At 35.5% G+C, this 22,088-nt stretch overlaps 1 protein-coding gene across 2 annotated transcripts in view; it reads right to left on the bottom strand.

Annotated features, from left to right (window-relative positions):
• Positions 1-22,088, bottom strand: part of CRYBG3 (crystallin beta-gamma domain containing 3) — a 107,453-nt gene that overhangs the window by 37,440 nt on the left and 47,925 nt on the right. The window contains exons 8-15 of one of the 2 annotated variants that reach the window (XM_079100531.1): positions 18,482-18,618; positions 17,188-17,302; positions 16,052-16,087; positions 14,379-14,512; positions 11,110-11,236; positions 3,580-3,722; positions 3,344-3,470; positions 2,457-2,489 (exon numbers count right to left, since the gene is read on the bottom strand). In XM_079100531.1, the coding sequence (XP_078956657.1) occupies positions 2,457-2,489; positions 3,344-3,470; positions 3,580-3,722; positions 11,110-11,236; positions 14,379-14,512; positions 16,052-16,087; positions 17,188-17,302; positions 18,482-18,618 (852 nt within the window). The remainder of the gene's footprint in view (positions 1-2,456; positions 2,490-3,343; positions 3,471-3,579; positions 3,723-11,109; positions 11,237-14,378; positions 14,513-16,051; positions 16,088-17,187; positions 17,303-18,481; positions 18,619-22,088) is intronic. The other variant, XM_079100532.1, reaches the window with a different exon arrangement.

Raw genomic sequence — 22,088 nt, 5'->3', positions numbered from 1 at the left:
CCTAAAACTGCCACTGCCATTTTCCTATTTCATTCATGACAATAGTAACCATAACTAATACAGATTCTAGGATCATGTTAAAATTCAGTGAAACTAAATTATCTAATAGAATAAAATACCCAGTTGTTTATTTCAGCATTAGGTAAAAAATGGATCAAAGCCTCAGTACTTTTAAAAAATCCAAAATTTTGATTATATTTGTAGATGAACTTTAAAAAGACCTGAGTGACACATGGTATTTGGTTGGGTCCACAGGGGCAGTTGGTTAGAATTTCTATAGAACAGTGTAAGTAAAACTAAAATCGAAAACTAAATTCACTTTTATGAGATTTATCTAGTGAGATTTCTGAAATTCAGGACTTGCCAAGACAAATGACGATATGAAGATAATTCATATTATATTTAGTGTTTGTTTTCAGGGAAAAAAATAAGACCAAAATAAAATTCCACCTGCAAATGATGAGAACTCTATATAATGATGGTGATGTTGGGTATCTTGAATTGGTAATTAGATTTAGTGACAGATATTCAGCCTTAGGTGGAAAACAATCTACTCAATAGAAGGCAAGGTTCTAATAGCATCCCAAATAAGATGTGTCATAATTGTTAACAAGCAGCAATATTTTTATTATCCTGACTCTCAAGATACATGTTGATCATTACACACATTTTCTAGTGACTTCAGGTTCCCCTTAAAATCACCAGCATTAGAAAAAAAAAAAAAAAAAGAAAGAAAGAAAAGAAAAGAAAAAGAAATCCCTTTCTGACTAGAACTTGAATGTAACTGCCTTCTCACTCCTCAGACTGGGAAAATAAGTACCCCTCTTCACACAGCACATGTATAGCCAATGAGACTATTAAAGCTACTTGTGAAGGAGAAAAGACTTTCTGTTAGTGAACAGAACCCATGTGTCACCCAAGACTTCTCTATTTAGGTTTAGGCAATTTTAAATAAGAAAAACACCTGAAAATGTGGCCAAGTGAAAATAATAAGAGCTCTAATACTGGGTAAACAAAAGAAGCTTTGTACATGTGTTACCAAATATCCAGTTATCATCTGCCTTCAGAAATGTTTATTGTACAAGGCAATTACGGAGCCATATCCAGAAAAAAATGAAATGGAGCTGATTTCACTGTATGTTTTCTGCTGCTTCCTTTCTTTACAAGTTTGACTAGAAATTACTATAGAGAAAAACTTCCCAGCAATGGGCTCCATACGCAGAAGTTAAAAAAAAAGGAACAAGGAGGGGGAGAAACAGAATGGAATTTTTAATGTGTATTTACAGCTCAGAAAATTGTGCAGTTTGAAATGATTCCTGTGTAACTCTCTCGTGTACTCAGTTATTCTGATTCATGTGAAAAAATGTTTTACTGATCCACAGTTGGGAGTTTTCAAAAATTCAAAATAAAGATCTGACAGGAAGTATATCTTTAAATACAACTACTCAATTATATGCAGAAAGGAAATGTTCCTGATAGGCCTGAGCTAATCAAAAAATAATAAAATCTGAAGGTACTGTGAATGGAAACACAGTTAACCAAGCTGATCTAAAACAGAGAAATATTATCAGGAATATGACAAACAAGCGCACCTAGAGGAAAAGCCTTTTATAAAGGTAGCCAATGCTATTTAAGACTAATCACTGCATTTGGTTTTTTGATAGCAATTTTTCTGCATATGGATATCTAAAAGGGAACAAAAGAAGCAGTTGCTCATCTCTTCCTTTTATGGTTGTGCTGCCCATCCTGTGATGCGTCCTCCCTTTGTGCAGAACTTTGAAAATGTGGCTTCATCAACAGAGTCAGAAACTAGAAAATGCCTGTTTTGTTACTTCTGGCTATGTGATTAATGGCACTTAAATTCCGAATCTTAGTTTTCTTATCAATAAATGGGATTAACACTGACCTCACAAATTATTAGAAGTATTAAAGGGGCATGATTTCTAGCCCACGATAGATAAGAAACATTAAACTCCAGAGTATTACGCAATCCCCTTCAAACCATAATCACACTAGAAATGACCAAGTAGGGTTTCAGCTTTAAAGCAGCAGTGGATGTAGACACTAGAAATACAGAGGCCTAATAAGCATGCCAAGACAAGGACTGCTCCATGCAGTTTGCTCCTCCAGAGACAGGATAATACACTATGCTGAAGAGGAATGTGATGTGAACAAAGAATAGGAGGATAGAAAAGAAAGAGTGGCACAGGTTAAAAATGACCCTAACAGGGTGAGAACAGCAGTCCTGCAAAAAGAAAATGAAAGATACTGTGACAGATCCAGGCCCATACAAACACGAACAAAGATGGGCCTTCCTCTGCTTACCAACTATAATATAAATTGTCCTTCCACACAGAGAAGTTATGTGGGAGAAAGAGAAAAATTTGAGGGAAAGGGCACACATGTTTTTGGTAAACAATCTAAGAAGCACAAGTTGAGAATATTTTTAAACGTACCAAATGTGGAGGCTCGTTTATCCCAAGTGGTTCCTGAAAAATATATTAAAATGTTAAAAAGAAAACTGTAATCAAATAATCTCAGTCATCATTTTTAATGTTTTGAAAATACCTTTTGAAAAAACATTTAATGGTCTGATCAATTACTAGATTCCTTGAACTGGCTATGATCTCAAATAATGTACGAAATTCTCTGATAACAACTTTAGTACCTATGACTAAGTCATTTTGAGTAATATTGTGGCTGGGAGAAAAATGGGCTCCAATGCCTACTGGTAAGAAAGAGTCGGAATTTCTGACCATGATCTCATGGGCACTTACAGTTCTACAGTGTTTGTTATTACCCAAACTGGCCACAGTCATTCCCAACTTCATGATTTTGCACACCAGGACTATTCCCTCTTTGTGAAATGCCTTTCTGCATGGAAAATTTCCTTTTGTCCCTTAAGATACTGCTGAATAAAGCTTTCCTGTGGTGAGGTCTCCAACTCCCTGGCATTGGGAAGTCCCTCCCAGGCTCCCGCACCACTGTCTACACACTTCATTTTCTCACTAATCATACATAATTAGTTGCCTGTACATCTACATCTCTCTCTCTCCTCAGAGAACAGGAAGCAACCAGGGCAGCCTTATTCATCTTTATCCATAGTGATCAGCACAATGCCTGTCATATTAGAGGAACTAAATAAATGCTGCTGAATGAATGATCAAATTACAGAACCATCTCATTCCTGTATTAATATCCATCAGTTATGAATACAGTCTACAGAAAATCATATGATGTTTCATTTTCTGCATATATATATATATGCAGAAAATAATTAAACAATCTCACTTAAAAAAATTATTCCACATATTCCACTGGCACTTGTCATCTTCATACTCACCAGCTGGATAGGTCTGATTGACATGATTATATTATCTGATCCTCCCCAGTCAAAAAAGCATTTGTATTTCCCTTTCTCTAAAATGTATTGCTCTCCACAGAAGAACTTCTGCTGGTAGGCAACCCATCTTGTGAGGAAAAAGGGAGAAGAGAACAGAGGTGATGCAGAATCAAGCAACCAACAATTTCAAACACCAAAGAATCTCCTCAGGGTTCTCAGGGTAGGAGACAACTTACACTCCACTTTTGACATGAATGGATCTTGTTTCACTGCCAAAGCCAATGTCTTCCAAGTCAGATATTTCCTGATTTGTAATGTCAATAAACTTCCCACTTTCTAGGTCAGATTCAAACAGTGTGATGGAAGATTCTATAAAATTCTAAAAAGAGGAAGAGGAAAGTTTAGGAAAACATATACCTTTTGTTTTACGGACTGCTATAGCTGTGTACAATCTCACATACTCGTGAGATAACATTCCCACAAATAACTCCAGGGAGAATTTTAAAAGGTTCAGGAAATGATTTTATAGCTGCTACTCTGATACAATTTGAAGGGGGAAAAAATAGGCCTAAATTTACTTCAATCAGGAAAAAAACATTTTTATATAATGGAAATTAGTCAACACATGGTAAATTGCTGGAACTTATAAGCTAACCTATGTGACACTACTTACAAAGTCTCACTTGTGCCTAAAGAATGTAAACCACTTGAGAAAAAAGTGAATATAAAATGTACTGCAGATGATGTTGGAGATGATTTTATGAGCTTAAGTGTAACATAAGAAACAGATGAAATCTGCTTAACAAAATGGTTTATCAAAACGATCAAGATCAGGAAATGTTTTAAAAAGTTAGAATAGGTCAAAATAATCAAAGCAAATGTATTTTAGAAAAACTCTAAATCCTAAACAGATAAGTCAATAAAAGTTCACAGAACAGTAACATTACAAACACATATACAAATGTCTAATTTCACCAGTAAATCAAAGAAATCCAAATTAAAACATTTAGATACAATGTTCACTTTTAAAATTAAAAGTCTAAAAATTTAATTTTATTAAAGAACATTGCTGGTGGAAAAATAAACAACTATTTTAGAAAACAATTTAGAAATCAATTAAAAAGATTAACTATTCAGACTCTATGACCTGAAATTCTTTTTAAATCAGTTTCCTAAAGGAAGTGGTGTGGGATATACATGCAAAGATGCATTATTTAGAATAGTGAAAAGCTGTGAACAATGTAAATGGCCAAAAGATAACCATCTTATCTAAAACCTTATTACGTCCTTCACTTAATGAAGCATTAAATATAATTCAGAATATTAGACAAACTAAGTTACATTATTCTATACTTACTCGTGACTAGGACCTTTATATACATTATTTTCAAAAGAGTCACATGTGAGTATACTACTAGCATTTCCATTTCTCAGCTAAGGAAGTGGAGTAATTTGCCTGAGGTCACAAAGCTAGCAGGAGCTGAGACTGAATTTCAGTGGAAGTATGTCTGATATAAAAGTGAAGATGGAAGAGCAGGATAAAAACTCAAACTTGCAAAGACAGTAAGATTACAAATACACCAAAAAATTCTTTTAAAAAAGACTAAAAAAAAAGATTTTTTTTTTTTTTTTTTTTTTTTTTTAAATCATGGGGAGTTACCTTTGGGTACATGGACATTTAAAATTTTTACTCTATTTTTTTCAAATTTCTATAAAACATTATCATTTTTCACAGGAAAAATACAGTATATATTTTTAAAAACCTCTCTTTCTATTATTTTGTGATCTATAAACCAAGTCTAGACCTATATAGAAATGTCTCAACTTCTACAAGTTTCAACAATATCAATCTTCTGCCCTTTTGAATATAAGTAAAATTCATGAACAAAAGATTTCTACGTAAACATTTGTTTTATATGAACAAGCAAAACAGGGTTCAAAAAAACAAGGCATCTATAATAAGTGGAAGAAAATACACTTAAAAAAGTCCTCTTGGATGCTCTACTTGTCCTGCTTTGAAGGATTTTTATATTGCTTATCTAGCTGGGTCAAATATCACTTGAAACTTTAGGGTAAAAGATAAGGGGGCTTTTTACCTGAAAATTTTATCATTAAATAACATCCATCCCAACACTGTGCTCAACTCCTAAGAGGAGTTGCCATCTTCATTATTTCTACACAGTTCTTAAAAATACGGGAACTTGGGGCTGGGTTGTGGCTCAGTGGTAGAGCGCTGACCTAGCACGTGTGAGGCACTGGGTTCGATCCTCAGCATCACATAAATACATAAAATAAAGGTATTGTGTCCATCTACAACTAAATAAAGTATTTTTTAAAACATGGGAGCTGGGTGGATCCATGCTTCATCACTACCATGACTCCTGCTTCTATTTAACATAAGACTATTTTGAAAGCACTTTTGCATTTATCTTTTTTAGCTGTCCTACTCCCTGGTTTTATATACATTCACAAACACATGTATACACGTGTATATGTGATGCCATCTTCCTGATGAGGAAAGGAAGAATTTAGTAGCCTGGAGGTGATCTCCCCTAAGGTCCCTAGGACAAGCTTCCAAATGAGTATGACATTTATACCCAAATGCCATATAAACAAACCTGGTTATGCTGACAACATAAGCTTCCCTCACCCGAGAATTTTGTTTTTTTGCAACCTGAACATGTCTTAACTAGCTCAAGGTGACTGTGAGAATTTGATGTAATAATGATGATGATGATGGTTAAAGGGGGCCCAGTCTGGTTCCTGTAGGAAGCAGTATCAATAGTCACCAAGAAATCAGACCCAACCATAAAAAAAAAAAAAAAAAGGTTCTTTGCAGCTCTCAATATTGGCATCTCTTCTCTACCACTCAGATGACTCCAAAGCTTCCTCATCTTTGCTTTTACTTCTCCTGCTCCTACAATTACCTGTTCTCGGCCTCTTGATAGGGTTTTAGCAAGGTAGAGCAGGAAATGTATCAGGAATCACTGTTACACTGGAGTAGAACAGCACAAGGACATAGATGCAGACATGCCTGTATGTCTTGTTTGTGCCCTAGCGTTTAGAAACACCTTGTGTTATGCTAGGATGTACTTGACTTCAACTATGATTTGCACACATACGGTGTGGGTTGTGGAGACTTACGGCAGTGAAGAGAGTGAGCTGGGAAATGGGGCAGAGACACATGCCACATGCAACAGTGCAGCCTGGGGCTGGGCAGAGCAGAGTGATTCACTGTCACAGAGTTCACTGCCAAACACGAGTGTTGGCAGCATTTGGGTTCACAAACAAATACACTTATATAGCTTGCATATGTATCCATTTTAAACTGTTTACCATTCCCAGAAGGACAAAGGAGTCTCCTAGGTGGCATCACTCTCTGCTTTCCATCTTCTACTTTCAATTGTGACTTTTCTTGCCTTTATAGCTTTTTTTTTAAAATTTTTTTCAACAGTACTATGGCTTGAACCCAGGGGTACTCTACCACTGAGCTACATCTCTAGCTCTTTTTTTTTTTTTCTTTTTAATTTTGAGACAGGGTCTTGCTAAGTTGCTGGGGCTGGCCTCGGCCTCCCAAGTTGCTGGGTTACAGGTATGCACTGCCATGCCCCACTCCTTGCCTCAGAGCTTTTGCCTTCCATCTTTTTCTAAGTACTTTTCCCCTTCTGAGCAACTCTCCAGGTTTTGTCCCTGTCTGCATTTTCTTCTCAAGCCTACCAAATACAACCTATCTGATCTAATTGATTAGTTGCCACTAATATAGTATCTCTGCTGGGCAGAGCCCTCAGTGTAAGTCAACTTATGTGCTCGCAAGGGTTATATGTCAGTTCTGGGTCCAGTTATAGAGATAAAAACCTCCAAGGATCACAGCAAAAAAAGAAAAAAGAAAAAAGAAAGGAAAAGTCAATTAAAAAAAAAAAAAAAAAGTTCTAACTGCCTTGTTCAGGACATGAATGGAACAGGCACTCATAGTCATACCCAGGGCAAGCGCGATGAGGTTACTTGGTTACTACCATCACTACTTTTTTAGGCACAATTAAACAACTTCAAAAATCCCTGGTTTATAATGTAATCCTTGCTCAAGAAGAATGAATGGTGATAGAGCAGCCTTAAAAACTGTATTCCATTTTATATTATTCTAGTTGAATTGAACCCAAGGCCTTGCACATGGTAGGTTTAAGTGCTCTACCATAGAGCTAAATCCCCAGCCCTCCATTTTATATTTTTAAAGTGCTTGGATAGTGTAATAGTTCAGCACTCTCTGATATTAGAGAAAACTCATCAGCAATTGCTTTAGGCTCAGAGATAAGTTGTAAGGATCAGTAATTTGATTGATTTTAAATTCCACAAACTCCCTCAGCTGATCCAGCCCCTGAGCTCTTGTGCTATAACCCCCAGAGAGCAACATAATAGAGACACCATGGAGATCTGGTATATCCATTAACAAAATAGAAATCATGGTCTCTGCTGCATACCACCTGGTTTCTGAGATTTGAAAAAAGGCCCAAGGTCTGAAAATCATAGCAAAAGCAAATCTGAAAGTTAAGCTAGTACAAAACTGAGAAAGGACAAGTCTGCTCACTCAAAAAGTTTTATTGAGGAAGTCAAGGAATAAAAATTTACTATATCCCCGGAGCCTCAATTCTCCTATATTCCTTTTGGTCCTTTCCATTCTTAAAAAGTAATCAGTTCCAAGTCAATAATATATCTGAATGACTCATTTGGAATTGGGAACACATTTCTGGTTGTCTTCTCCAAAGTATTCCATGACACGGATCACATTATCCCCAAGGAACATGTCTGGTATTTGACCTTAGAAAATTCACAGTGTTCCATATACTAGAGCCAGGACATTGAGACTGCATTGCATCATGCAGCTTTTCTACCTGTCCTCTTGTTTATTTTATATTACTACAAGTGAGACTGTAAAAGTCATGCTTCATTCTTTCCTATGTTAGAGACATCTGAGTTTCTTTATGGGGAAAAGATGCCTCATATCAGCTCTGCCTGTTAATTCACTAGGCTGCCACAATCACGAAGGCTTTCGAAACTCCTTCCCGGTTGATGGGCACATAGTTCAGTGACCAAGTGCTTGCCTAGCATGCACAAGGTCCTGTATCTGAAGCCTAACACTGCAAAAAAAGAATTCCTTCCCAACTACATGGTACATCCAAGAAATACACAATTTTTCAAACTATAACTTGATAAATTTTTGAAGCATTTTCATTACATAAAAATTTTATGTTCTCTAAATATGTTTGGATTTTTTAGTGTATTTCATCTGACTATATTCCAGTGAACAAAAATTTTTACTTATGAAAAAGTATCTGAAAATCCTGCAGATATTTTTTATTACATTCATATATTGGTCTGCAGTGTGACCCTATATTAACAGTTATAAATGAAATGCTAATAAGCCTTTGACTGAAGGCAATTTCATTTTCCATTAAGGTGCTTTTTTTAAGCCTAAGCATTTGGAATGATGGGAATGGACAGTCCAACAGGGCTTCTAGAGTGGACAGACTTGCTCTCCCACCACAGCTCTGTGCTTGGACACAGTAACTAACCTCTTACATGCTGTTTCCATGTCTGTAAGATGGGGGCACAAAGACTACCTCAGAGTCTTTGTGAAGATAGGTGTGAGAATATAAGTAAAGTCATTAATAAGTAACTGACAAATATGAGGGTTATTGTGATGACATCTTTAATTATAAGCTGACAACTAATATCTGAATTTTTAAAAAATCTAATTTAAAGAGAGAGAACAAAAAGAAGGTTTTGGGGGAAGGGCATTTTTGTTTACTTATATAAAAACCATGTCATTCTTTCTGTATATGCTCAAAACCTTTGTGCACAGCAGAAATTAACATGCTCTTTTAATGATTTTTCTAATGTATATTACTTTGGATCCTGTCTATATCAAATACATCTTCATTATTTAACGATATAGTTATAGTACCTGCTTCTTTTCTCACGTTCAACTACTGATAGATTTCAACCAGAGACTTGGGGTTTTGGTTTGTTCATTCGTTTTTGCTTGTTTTAGACACAGCCATCTTTAGAGCTAAAAATTTCTATCATCAGTAATACCCCTACTCAACTCCTTTTTTAAATAAGTTGGGAATTTTTTTTTTTTTTTTTTTTTTTTTTTTTTTGCAATACTGGTATGATGCTTTGAATCATGGTCCATAGTTTCTGTCTTATTTTGTCTTGCTTCCCTCTTAGTTGTCAGGTAGAATATGGATAAGAAGAGAAAACCTGTTGCCCTTGTGTGTTAGAATTGTGCACCAAATACTTTAAAAGTCATCCATGCTCACACTATCACAGAATTCAACCTTCAGTGGACTATCCTCTACTTCTTTCAGGTTGAACTTGTTTCTGACTCACTTTCTTACTGAGAAGGTTCATTTATGAAAAAATAAAATGCTCCCTTGTTAACTGGGTTGTTCTTTCTGTCCAGTTCTTCCTGCTTAGCAGGGTGTAAAAGGGCTGCTGCTGGCTCCAGCAGATGGAAACCTGAAGGGCCAGAGGACACAATGCCTGTGTTTATCCAAGTTCTATGTGGACCCAGTGATCACCCTTCACTTTACTATCAAATCCCTTAAGGAGAAAATTGTTCTCCAAAGAACGTTCCAGATTCACACTCACCAGACCTAAAGTCTGCCAGTGGCTCATGGTCAGCTCAAGAAAAAGAATCTGAATCCCTCAACACGGCACTTCATCTTTCACTAACTGACTCTGGATTCATCTTCCCAAAGTTCTCCCTAACATTCTGACTTAACTGCACTTCCCCAAACACACCACAGTTTTACTTATGTGAGGGTTTCTTGACCTCAGCATTATTAACATTTCAGGACTTGTGATTCTTAACTTTCAGGAACTGCCCTTCACATTGTAGAAGCGGAGCAGGATCCTTTGTTTCTACCAACCAGAGGTCAGCAGCACCCAAACCCCCAGGTATGACAATCTAAAATGTCTCTATAGACACTGCCAAATGACACTGCACCCCAGCTGAGAACCAGTGGCTTACAACCTTGACTTTACACATTAAAATGCCTTAGTCTCTTTCTAAACAGGACCTTACCCTGTCCTGAAAATTCTCCACTTGGGCAGCTCTTGTTTGTGTGTATGTGTGTGTGTGTTACTGAGGATTGAATCCAAGGGTGCTCTCTACATCTTCAGCCCTTTTGAATTTTGAGACAGTGTCTCACTAAGTTGCCAGGCTAGCCTTGAACTTGTGATCTTCCTGCCTAAGCCTCTAGAGTCACTGGGATTACAGGTGTGCACCACCATGCCCAGCGGGTAACTCTTGAACATGAAACTTCAGTTCAGTCATCATCTTTTCCATGCTGGCCTCTCTAGTCCAAGTGAAAATAACTGACCAAATGACCTTTTCCTAGGTACCCTGAGTACATCATCCCATCACAGTCAAACAGTATCAAGTATTTACGTAAGTGCTACCTTCCCTACCAGATTGCTGCTCTGGGAAGAGAGAACTGAGTTTCTGTCCACGCTGTGTCCAGCACCTAGCATAATACATCTATAAAGTAAGTGCTCAAAAATTGATTACAGAATTAACAGATGAAAAATAAAAAATAAATACTCTATAACCACAATGGCAGTTAAGGAAAAGAAGCTAGTCATTTTCAGTTCAGTTTCATGCTCCTAGGTGCTAGAAACATTTTATAAACTCGTGTTTTATCAGCAGTCATGTCTAATATTCATGAAAAAATAAAACAAAGTTAAAATTAAGGAGGCAAACTCACAGCTTGTAAGTACCGGAAAGACAAGATGGGGCCACTTAATGCCCCGCAAGCATTACTATCTTCAAAGTCTCCTTCTTCAAGCAGAAATTGTTGGCCTTTAAAATGTTCTTTTTCATATGCGACCCACCTAGAAATACAGATGACGATCAACTGAGTCATTAATAAATCTAGTCACAAAAGCAACAGAGAGAAACTCATAATAAAGCACATAGGTGTTCATCTCCATATTCTAAAAAAAGGACACATCTCCTTTGTTTCCGTTTACAAAGACAAATGGTGAATGCTTCATGGATCAATAATTTTTATAGATTGGAGGCTTTTCCCAACAAAAGGTTAATTGTAGAACTGCAACAGAGCAAGCTCATTAAATATTTGTGGCTTGACTTGTTACCACATCGCAACATGCTCAGAGAATACTGTGCCAAGTAAAAATAATAGAAAGCACATACAGCTGACAAGAAAAGTTATAAACTCACACTGAGATCCAAAGAGAATCATTCTTATTTTACTGAGTAAGCCCTTCTGAACCACAGAATGACTACTTTATTATACATGTACTCAGGGTTTCAATCAAAGGACTTCTCACCAGGCTATAGATCAAAAACATCACACAGGAGTGTTTATCAAAGAAGAACTGGGCAATGCAACTGAGCTGGTGTTACTCCGGGTGCCCTACATGTATACCCAAACTTCTGTAAATACTTATGGGTGGAAAGTGTTGGTGCTACCATTTTATCAGTAGTTACAGTGGAAAGGGGAAGCACTGTGGCTGAGAACTTTCCAGGTACACAGGTATCCTGACTTCCAATCTAAAAGTATCAGTACAGGACACTGAGAAGCTCCTCCATGAAACCAATCTTTTTATTGGGTAATCCACAATATCTTATAAATATAGGCATCAGTTGTTCATGAAACATGAAGATCTGCTTAAATTAGACTTAAGCTATTCTGTACAATTAGAGAGGAACGCTCCAAGCAGGCAGAGTCTAAGGATGACTATCCTAAGTTTTAGGGACTTCTGAATTCAGGAGCTTGTCATAAGGAAGCACAGGAGGATTGCCTACCATTGTTTTTCTTTTGTCCCTGCCCTCCCCCATTACTTTCATAAGGCACAATATAATAGTTTCCACTTAGTAATCATTAATCTCTTTTTGCTTTCTGTATGTCTATGTAGTGTAGGGTAAAGGGGGTGGGGTGGTTCACATGAATGGGAATAAACTTATAAACCTATTTAAACACCTTCGTATATTTATAATATGTAGAGACTAGTAATATTTTATTCTTAAATTATCCTGTAAAATTTCACAGAAAACTTAAAAATTCTAAATTCCTTTTATAATAACGTGGTTTTTCAAAACATGCTTTTAATCATGTCAGAATGAGAAAAAAGAGGTATAGAAGACCTTAAAGGATAAATGAAGATTAGTAAATCTACTTCATAATGCTAGTACAGAAAGCTTCTGCACAGTTTTAATAATAGACTATTTCAATAAAATTCTATTTAAATGTCTATCTGGGATATCTAAATATGTATATTATATGAGAAAAATTAAGAATGTCAGTCTCACCAGGTCACCAGGTGAAGTGGTGTATGCCTGTAATCCTAGCTATTCAGGAGACTAAGGCAGAAGAATTTCAAATTTGAGGCCAGTCTGGGCAATTTAGGAAGACCCTGTCTCAAAATAAAACAAAAAAGGATGGGGATATAGCTATCACAAGGATGGATCTATCATGTGCAAAGCCTTGGATTTAATCCCCAGTAGAAAGAAAGAAAGAAGAAAGAAAGAAAGAAAAGAAAGAAAGAAAGAAAGAAAGAAAGAAAGAAAGAAAGAAAGAAAGAAAGAAAGAAAGAAAGAAAGAAAGAAAGAAAGAAAGAACATCAGTGTTACTTTCCCTTGGTCCCTCAAGATGAGATAGGGATAAAGAAGAGTCTATACAGTCTACAGATAAGCTAAACAGCTAACAAACAGCAAACAATGGTGAAAATGAATGACACCAGATGGTCATTTTTAAGTGGGAATATCACATTTTTCTCCTGCAAGTGCCATATAAACATGGCAGTATGTATACTGTATATAGTCATACTTTCTTGAGATTGTTTTTATAAAATAATTGTAATAAAACTGAGAGTAACAATGTTCATTACACCGAATTTTAGCAGGTAATATTCTGTGCAGCAGAAAGCTAGTTTTAAGTCTACCTAGTTAAGGGGGAAAACATTTAGATTTCAAAGAGAGGAAAAGGCAAAGATATTTTAGAGCAGGATTAATAAGCAGCAGATGTGTTCACAAATCAAAGACTATAAAGAAATACAACACACTAACATGTATTTAACCAAACCATATTTGTCCTTTTCAGTCCCAAGCACATTCTTGAAATTTAAGGATAACTAGTTAAATGACTGTCAGAGCAATTTCCAATATGACCTACGTATCTAGTATGTCATGGTCTCTGACATTTCCATTCTGGCTGGTATGGCCACCACTTAACTTATTGTCATAAATTTTAAAGTCTAAGTTCATATATGTTAGGCACACAAGTGGCCTTAGATAAGCTATTTAATGCTTATGAATAAAAATATTTTAGTAGCATCATTTGCTAGAAGAGCATAAACAAGTTATATGATGTTACAGCAAATACCAAGAGACACTAATGCTTGAAATTAAAATGAACTAATATTCCAAAATAATCAATGTATTGCTAGAGACAAGAGAATGTTTCCGGCACTGGGTTGACAATGGCAAATAAGCTTTGTGGGAAGTTTCTTCTTCATGGTTTTACCTTCATGGGTGTACCTATAAAGAATACCCAGGCATTCTTTAGGAGTTTCCTCAAAAACAGTTCAGGGACAGAGGGCCATCAGTATCAGGCTATTTCTTTAATGAGAGGGGGTTCACTGTCAAGGTCTTCAGCACATCAGTCCACAAAGATCAACACAGCAACAGAACAAAAGATAAAATGGGTTCTCACTCATGTTCATAACCAGTGAGAAAATAACTTAAGCTTACAATTTTTGTCTTCCATGCTGTGTCTAGAAATGCTAAGTGGTAATGTTTCATATTAAATGTAGAAAATAGTTTCTATCTCAAAATCTTTAATGCCAACAAGAATTCATAGAAAGTCATTACTAAGTATTATTATTACTTCCCATATTACAGAAGGAATGTATGTTTTTAAATTAAGGCTGGCTGTATTTGCCCCGTTGGGTGCTTATTTTGTAGACTTGAAAGGTAGGATACTAAGTAAAAAATTTAAAAGATGACACTCACACTCCACCAATGACACGAATTGATCCAATCCCTTGAAAGTCCCCATCATTTTTTAAAAAATTAGGGACAGAATCAATATGTTCACTAAAATCTTTGGCCTGTCCATGGAAGTGAGGTTTTTCATAAATAATAACCTGCAAAACATGAAAAAATTATTTAAGATGATCATACTTTAGAATACGTATGTATATATATGATGCAAATAGGACCTTTTTTTTCATTAATATAGTCTTACAACATTAGCAGTGTCTGATATTCACATGGAATATTGGTCCTTATCATAAAGGGAAAATGTATTATTTAGTAATATATCTCTCTCATATTAATATACCTGGGTTTCATTACATTATTCTGGTCACCCAAATCCTAGGATCATTTCATAGGCTAACCTGTCTTATAAATGAGCCTTGATTTTTTTTAAATGCTTACACATTTACTTCTGTGTTTTGAATTTTGTATTGACCTGGCTTCATATTTAATGAATTTCTCCTATAAGAAGTAAAAAAAATCTCTGGAGTTTCTAGAGTATAGCAATAGATTATTGAATTCAGAAGACCTATTCCATTTCTTATAAAACCTTAATTGCTTCTATGGTCATTAATATTTGTTGAAAAGAAACATGTAGGGACTGGGGAGATAACTCAGTCAGTAGAGTGCTTGCCTTGCAAGCACAAGACCCTGGGTTCAATCCCCAGCATCACAAAAAAAAAAAAAAAGAAAAAAAAGAAAAAAAACATGTAATTTTTTTAAGTGTAAGTGCAAAAATTTATAGAAATAAATGATTAAAAATTATGAACTTTTAAAATTGGATATTTGATTCAAATTTGGGGGTAGTATGGTAAGTATAGTAGAAAACAAATTTATAACATTTCATTTACTTCAAATTTGGCTTGGTACATATTTCTCTTGTCTATTTTTCTGTTTTAATTCCTCAAGTTCCAGTTGTCCTAATTAGGTGAAAATGATAACAGTGATTCAGCATTTATGTGTCCTCACTTTATCACTTAGTCCTATTTATGGTTAATGAAATAATCTGTACACAGCTACTAACCCAAGATCACAGCTAAGAAGACCCCATATTTAAATATACTAAACAAAAATGTTACAGCTTCCTTATTTATAAAAGCTGATACCATTATATAGACTACAAATATATATACATATTTATAAAATATGGATCTATTTCCCACATATTAGATTTTCATAGGGGGCTCTATTGCAAGTAATAAAGTTTTTGTTGTTTTGGGGTACCGGGGAGTGAATCCAGGACTTCGGATATGCTAGACAAGCAGTCTACCACTGAGCTATAGCCCCAAGTCCTTTTTCAAAATTTTATTTTGAGACAGGGTCTTGCTAAGTTGTAGAGGCCATCCTTGAACTTGGGATCCTTCTGCCTTAGCCTCCTGAGTAGCTGTGATTACAGGCATGTGCCATTGTGCCCAGCTTATTTGGATATAACATACCTATCACCTTGCCATCTGTAGACACTTGGTAGCTCTGAGCTCCAACACTGCATACAGATCCCACTCCTCATTCACAGTCACAGATGAGCACTCTATATAGTCACTTCCCACCACCCCAACATTCCTTAGCTAGGTAGTATATGTTCTGGAACTGTTTGATTCTAATAAGTAGTCATTTTGGCCTACTACAAAAGTCTTTTCAACACTTACTTTTAAGTTCATAGGCATTTCCACTTTCAGTCCACCCTAAAGATGACAACATATTTTATTTAATATTAGATATGTAGATATTAAAATCTCTCAAGGTATCTAAGTGACATATGTAGGTTATATAAAAACTAACTGGTTAAGAATACATAGCAAATTTCAGTTAATTTAAGTATAGAAAACTAGTATTTAAAACAGTCTCAGAGTACTCTACATCAATGTATTTGGGGAAAAATTTTTAAAGATTCCAAATTATGATACAAGGAAGAAAACTGATGTTTAGTTCTTGAGCACATATGCACAATCAAGACTGAGTCCCCAACATGAAATGTCAAAAATAGAAAGCTGAATTGCTAGTTGATTTAGCAGTCATATTTCTAAGCCAAATATCCAAATGTTTCCCCTACAATTAATTGAGCTTTCTAAATAAGAGCACTGAGCTATCCACACTTACCCTTCCAGGTTCTACCAACACTTTTTAATCACACTTGATGTTTTCATGATGTTAAGATCGTACAGCAGAAAAAGTAATCTCTTCCTCACAAAACCCTAATACTGTAATTTTTTTGTTTCAAAATGCTACTTCACATTGTGATATTTCTTAAAATTTCTTAATTTTTCATAGTTTGTTTTCTAAAAAAGGCACAAAAGAGCTAAAAATGTTTTACCACACAATCAACATTTAGTTGAATAGTTTTCCCCTCAAAATAAAAGTCTGCAACAAAAAGAAATAAATACTGCAGATACGTTCTTAATCATTAAGAAAGCAAACATTGACAGAACTATCCATTTATTATTAATGCTGAGCTTAGTGTTCATTACTGAAGTGGAAGAGTGTAATTTACTACAACCAATTTTCTAATGAGTATCAACAAAAGAAATTCAGAACTTTATTAAATATTTATTATTTTCACAGAAAAATACTTATAAGGAAACTGCGGGTATTGCAATGCATGTGACACAATACGAGGTAAATTCAGACATCTCTACCATAGAAACAGAAAAACAATATACAGTTTGCCAATTCAGTAGTACACATATTCATCTCAGATTGAGATGTATGAGTAATCATCACAGCCATTAAATTTTGGATTTATAAGTATTTGGGGAAAGGAACACTTCTTTCTAAATTTGCTTACCATTTGAAGTGGAAGCAATGATTTCATTTCTGCTGCAGAAATCTCAAAGAGCCCATGGTCTTCCTCTAAAACTGTAGCTTGACCTTTAAAATTAATATCTGGGTAGGCAAGCCAACTAAATAAGAAGTAAATGATTGGTTAAAGTATAATAGTAATAATTTCATCTGATTCTGAAACATTAAAAAGGGCTCACCCAAGATAAAAAATCCTCCATCACAGAATTACACAAGTAAAACACACCCAAAGCGATTAGCCAGACAGCACACAGAGTTAACGTTACAAAGTACTCACATCCTTACACTATCTAGCCTGTAAGTCTAATGTTTTCCAAGTTTTACTTTTCTTAGAATTTCTAATACCCAAAGCCCGTGCACTTTTAACTCCAGAAGAATATAACTGAAAAGTCAAAAACATTCCAGTATATCCATAGTTTTTCAAACCAGGACAATCAGAGGAAGGGGGTTCACCGGGCATTTTACATTTTGACCTACATTTTTAGAATCAACATCAGTTCTACTGGCTGCCTCGGGAACAGTATTTGAAATAAGATTCTGAAAAGACCTATCTATCTCTCAGTCAAACTTGATGATTACAGGCATTTCCTATGGATAGGACTAATTACTAGGTCTGCCAGAGAGTTTTAATTCATGGTTGGAGGAGACAAAGAAAGTTGTCCTATACTGACCCCAAAATTGTGCACCAACTGTCATCAAAGTAGACAAAAACAACTAAAGAGAGAAGAGGGATCCATGCTGGGCCAGGCACGACCGGGTTTTTCTGACAGGAGCCAATGAGGGACTGAATGATGACTGAACTGAGATGCATGGTCCCACAGATACCTTTGGAATCACAGAGGCCTAGAACCAAATCTGTGCTTAGCATCTAGCAGCCTGGGACAAAGCATTCATCTAAAATGCGAGGGTAACACCACCTGCCTTTCAGGAAAAGAGGGGTAATAAACAACACAGTGCCTCCCATTGTTAGGAATTAGCACCCTAAGACACCCCAGAATTCTAGACCAGGGACATGTTTTTACTTCTTAATCCCAAAATGTGGGAGACAATGGATCCATCCACCAAAAACTATGTCTAAGGATTCTATACATCGAAGCCTTAATTGGATCCGCAGAAAGACTGAATATGTTTAAACGCCTGCAGCTGTCTTTCTAGGAGCATAAATATAATAACTAAAACTTCAAAAATTTGTATATTACCTACTGACCTACTGAAATATGAAACCAAAAATTAACTTTGGTGGTCATCAATCATTATAATAAAGAGGAACTGATACTTACACTCCCGAATTCACAGTGAAAGACACCGATTTGGGGATATTCAGTTCTTCCAAATTGGGGACTGCTCGCTGTATGTAGATAGGGCAACAAGCTGTGTCAGACTGTGGGCAAAGCTCTATCTCTGGAATGCTGAAATCCTGAAAAACAACAAATAAGTAATTTTACTTTGAAATCATCTAAAGACACAGAGGCTAGCATTCTCAACCCCACTGGACATAGTTACAATTATTCTCATTGTTCAGCTGAATTTCTTCCCAAAAACAACATAAAGGAATGTTTTTTCCTCCTGAATCATTTTCTAAATGAATTTTTCTACGGAGTCATATTAATAACCTGAAAGTTAAAAATATTACTGATGGAACACTATTATACCAATTTTTTCTGTTTTGTTTTTGAACATTTGTTCCATTAAGTAATGCTCAGAGTTACTAAAGGCTTTGAGGGCCAAAGGTCTGTAAGCCTTCCTTCTGAGAAGCATAACAAAGTCATAAGGGAGGAAGGGAGTTAAATAAAAGCTGATCTCATGGGGGACATAAAAAATAAAGAATAGAGAGGCACTACGCCTTCAGAGTGTTTATCTAATTTGCACTGACAAAAGAAGTCGGAATTAGAGGTGAGGGGAAAGGAAATCTGTTTTCCTACTTTAGAACTTTTTTTTTTTTTTTAAGTGTAAACTGGTGTGATAAAGGCATTAAGAAATTTAATGCTGTATTCTATCAGTCATAAAAAATTACGCACCCACAGCTCTACAGTCAGGCTAGCCTCATGCTTCCTACACCACCATGAAGGCTTTTGGAAGCTCCGAAGATACTTCCCTCATTTCAATTAAAGAGGTAAGTCTCTACATTATTACTTATGAAAAATCTCTAATAATAGTCAATTTGTAACTCAAAAAAGATCTCATTCTTTTTTAGGGAAGCAATATCACAATAATTTCCCCCTTCTCTGAAATTAGAGATAACCTTCTGTGTGAACACACAATCTAGCTCATTACTCATGAGTGTCTAATTATACAACTCAAGTTTCAGGAGAATTCTCACCTAGGAAAATGTGAAATTCAAATGAATACACTTTAATAAAATAGGTAAATGCAGTAACAGAGGTGGCATATATTAAAGACTGAAATTGTATTTTTATTATAGGATTTGCAATTTTTAAGTTCTTTAATCTTTCCCCAAACCGAGTTTTCAATCATTCTCGTTAATATGGGAAACAATTTAGGATGTTACATGGAATAGGAAAATTCTCTTCATATAGAAGACATTTAGAACCATGTTAGGAAATTTAGTACCTCAAATTCAAATTTTATTAGTTAAAATACAATCTCCTTCCAAAGTGAAGCTGTTTAGTTCAAAAAAGGTGAATATGAACAGACCATTAAAATAATAAAGCTCATATTTGTGGTATATTATTATTATGCCTTATAAGCTGTTCTACATTCCTTAAAAAATACATAAAGGCCAAAACATTAGTCATCTCATTTCAGAAAATAAGTTGCAAAATGTAACATACTAAAGAAGCATAACCTAAAATCTCCTTTGAAATAAAAAAATAGATTTCCTCCTAAATTTTCATTTCAAAAATAGCCAGAAATGTCCAGAACAGTCAACTGTCAATCTTCAATGGTCTTTTGTATGCTATTCAAAATAGAGTTCTAGTAAGATTATTTCAAATGCTGCCTATTAATGTTCCTCCAGGGATCTGAGGTACAGTAACAAAATACATAACTAAGTGTCTCACACAAACAAGTTTCCTCTGCATTGTGTTATACAAACAATGTTTGGGTGGTGTACTTCAAAAGGGGAAAAGCAAAAAGGAATTCATATCTACATCACAGAAGGAAACAGTACAGTAGCAAAAACATAAAAATGAACATAAACAAAAATAAGAAGGCATATGTTCTCAGCTATCTTTACTAAGAACCCAACTTTTGCTCCACTTGATTAAAAAAGATTTTAGTACATTCTGTCTTCTATGGTGGCTGTTCACAGAAATAGCATCTTTTGGAAGAGCTGCTATAATCCTTGATGGACAAAGGCAGTCAAACACTAGCTATTGAAGGGTACTTTATAGTAACCTAGCAACAATTACAGTTTATCAGTTTCCAGGCTTCTCCCAGACATTTCTAATCATGCTATACTTTGCAAATGTATCCTGGTACACTTAGTAAGCTTAGACTATTATAATTAGTAGGAATAGAAACAAAATTATAAAAGAGAAACAGTGGGAATACATTTTGATTAATGAAAAAAGTATGAAAATCTAGTTGTCTCCATCTTGTATGAGATGCCTCAGTCCCTGATCTAACCATGGATCTCTCTCCTCTAGATTCATTAATGAAGTGTGCACAAACTAAGTAACTTCTGGTCATAAGAAAAATGCCACACCTTTAGAAAGAATATTTGATGCACAGTAAGCATAGTAATTTGCAATACTCAATTTATTCTACTTTGAGAACATTAGGCACCTGAGTCAAAATTCCCTGTACTGCTACCCCAACTCCCAATTATTCTTACTGGGGCAAAGATGAGCCTTGAGAAGAATCTACAAATACTGAAAATTAAGGGTATCTGCTGTATCTGTTCTCAATTGAGTGAAGACACTGTGGAAGCATCATCTTCAATCCATTATGCCCGATAGTCCTATACATTATACACTTATGGAAACTTAAATTGAGCAGTTTTTTAAGTGTCCTATAAAATTTTATGTGTCTTATATACAGGACAATGCCACATAAAGGGTTAAATGACATTAAAATTTTGACTACTACTACTAAACCAACATTTAAAATAATGAAACAAGATAAAGTCAGCATAGGCCTTGATGAATCTGGCTGGCAACAGTCACCATGAAAATGAAGCTATACACAGGCAGAATCTTGACAGGATTGGAGAAAAAAAGGAAGCAGTTTAATGCCTGATACTTACTTCGTGAAATGTTTGGAACAATGTGAATGCCTTCTCTGTTGGATGCTTAACAGTATTTTCCTGCCTCATCAAAAGTCATTAACCAGTCAAGGCATTAACACTGCAACTAAAAAACTAAAAAACTTAGTTCTGAAGCTAATAACAAAGGAAGGAGGGAAAAAAATGAATGAAAGCATGATATATTTTTTCTTACAATCAAAGCAAGTGGTGGATGTGCAAATATTCATTCAAAAATCTAAGATCCCCAAATGAAATCTCTTTGATTTTATTCTTGTTTGATTTCACAGGGGTTGAGAGGGTGGCTGAATGCCTCATTTCATTCACTTTTCCTCCTGGGCTTTACATGGTGCCTGGTATTCACAAGGAAAGCACAAGACCATAAATTATACAAATCCCAGAAGATTCCACCTACAAACTAATTATTCATTTCAAGGAATTTCTAGTGAATTAGCTAAATTAAGTGAGCACTCAGCTGCTCTTTGCAGAACTGAACTGGTCACAGTTAGATCCTTCCATCTGAGTGGACGCTACCCTCTCTGCTTTTAGCCATCGTAATCTCCTTGAGTACCCCCAGGCCACCAATGCTCACCTTTTCATCTGGACAAAAGTGGCTCTGCCAGGAACTCCCTCACACCTCCCATGCTGTCTAACTCCTGTTTTATCTTTTCAAAATTTAGATC

This window comes from Sciurus vulgaris, assembly GCF_902686455.1.
Source record: "Sciurus vulgaris genome assembly, chromosome: 10".
Taxonomy (NCBI): Eukaryota; Metazoa; Chordata; class Mammalia; order Rodentia; family Sciuridae; genus Sciurus; species Sciurus vulgaris.
The sequence above is the reverse complement of the archived record's forward strand: the minus strand, read 5'-3'. Positions and strand labels throughout refer to the sequence as shown.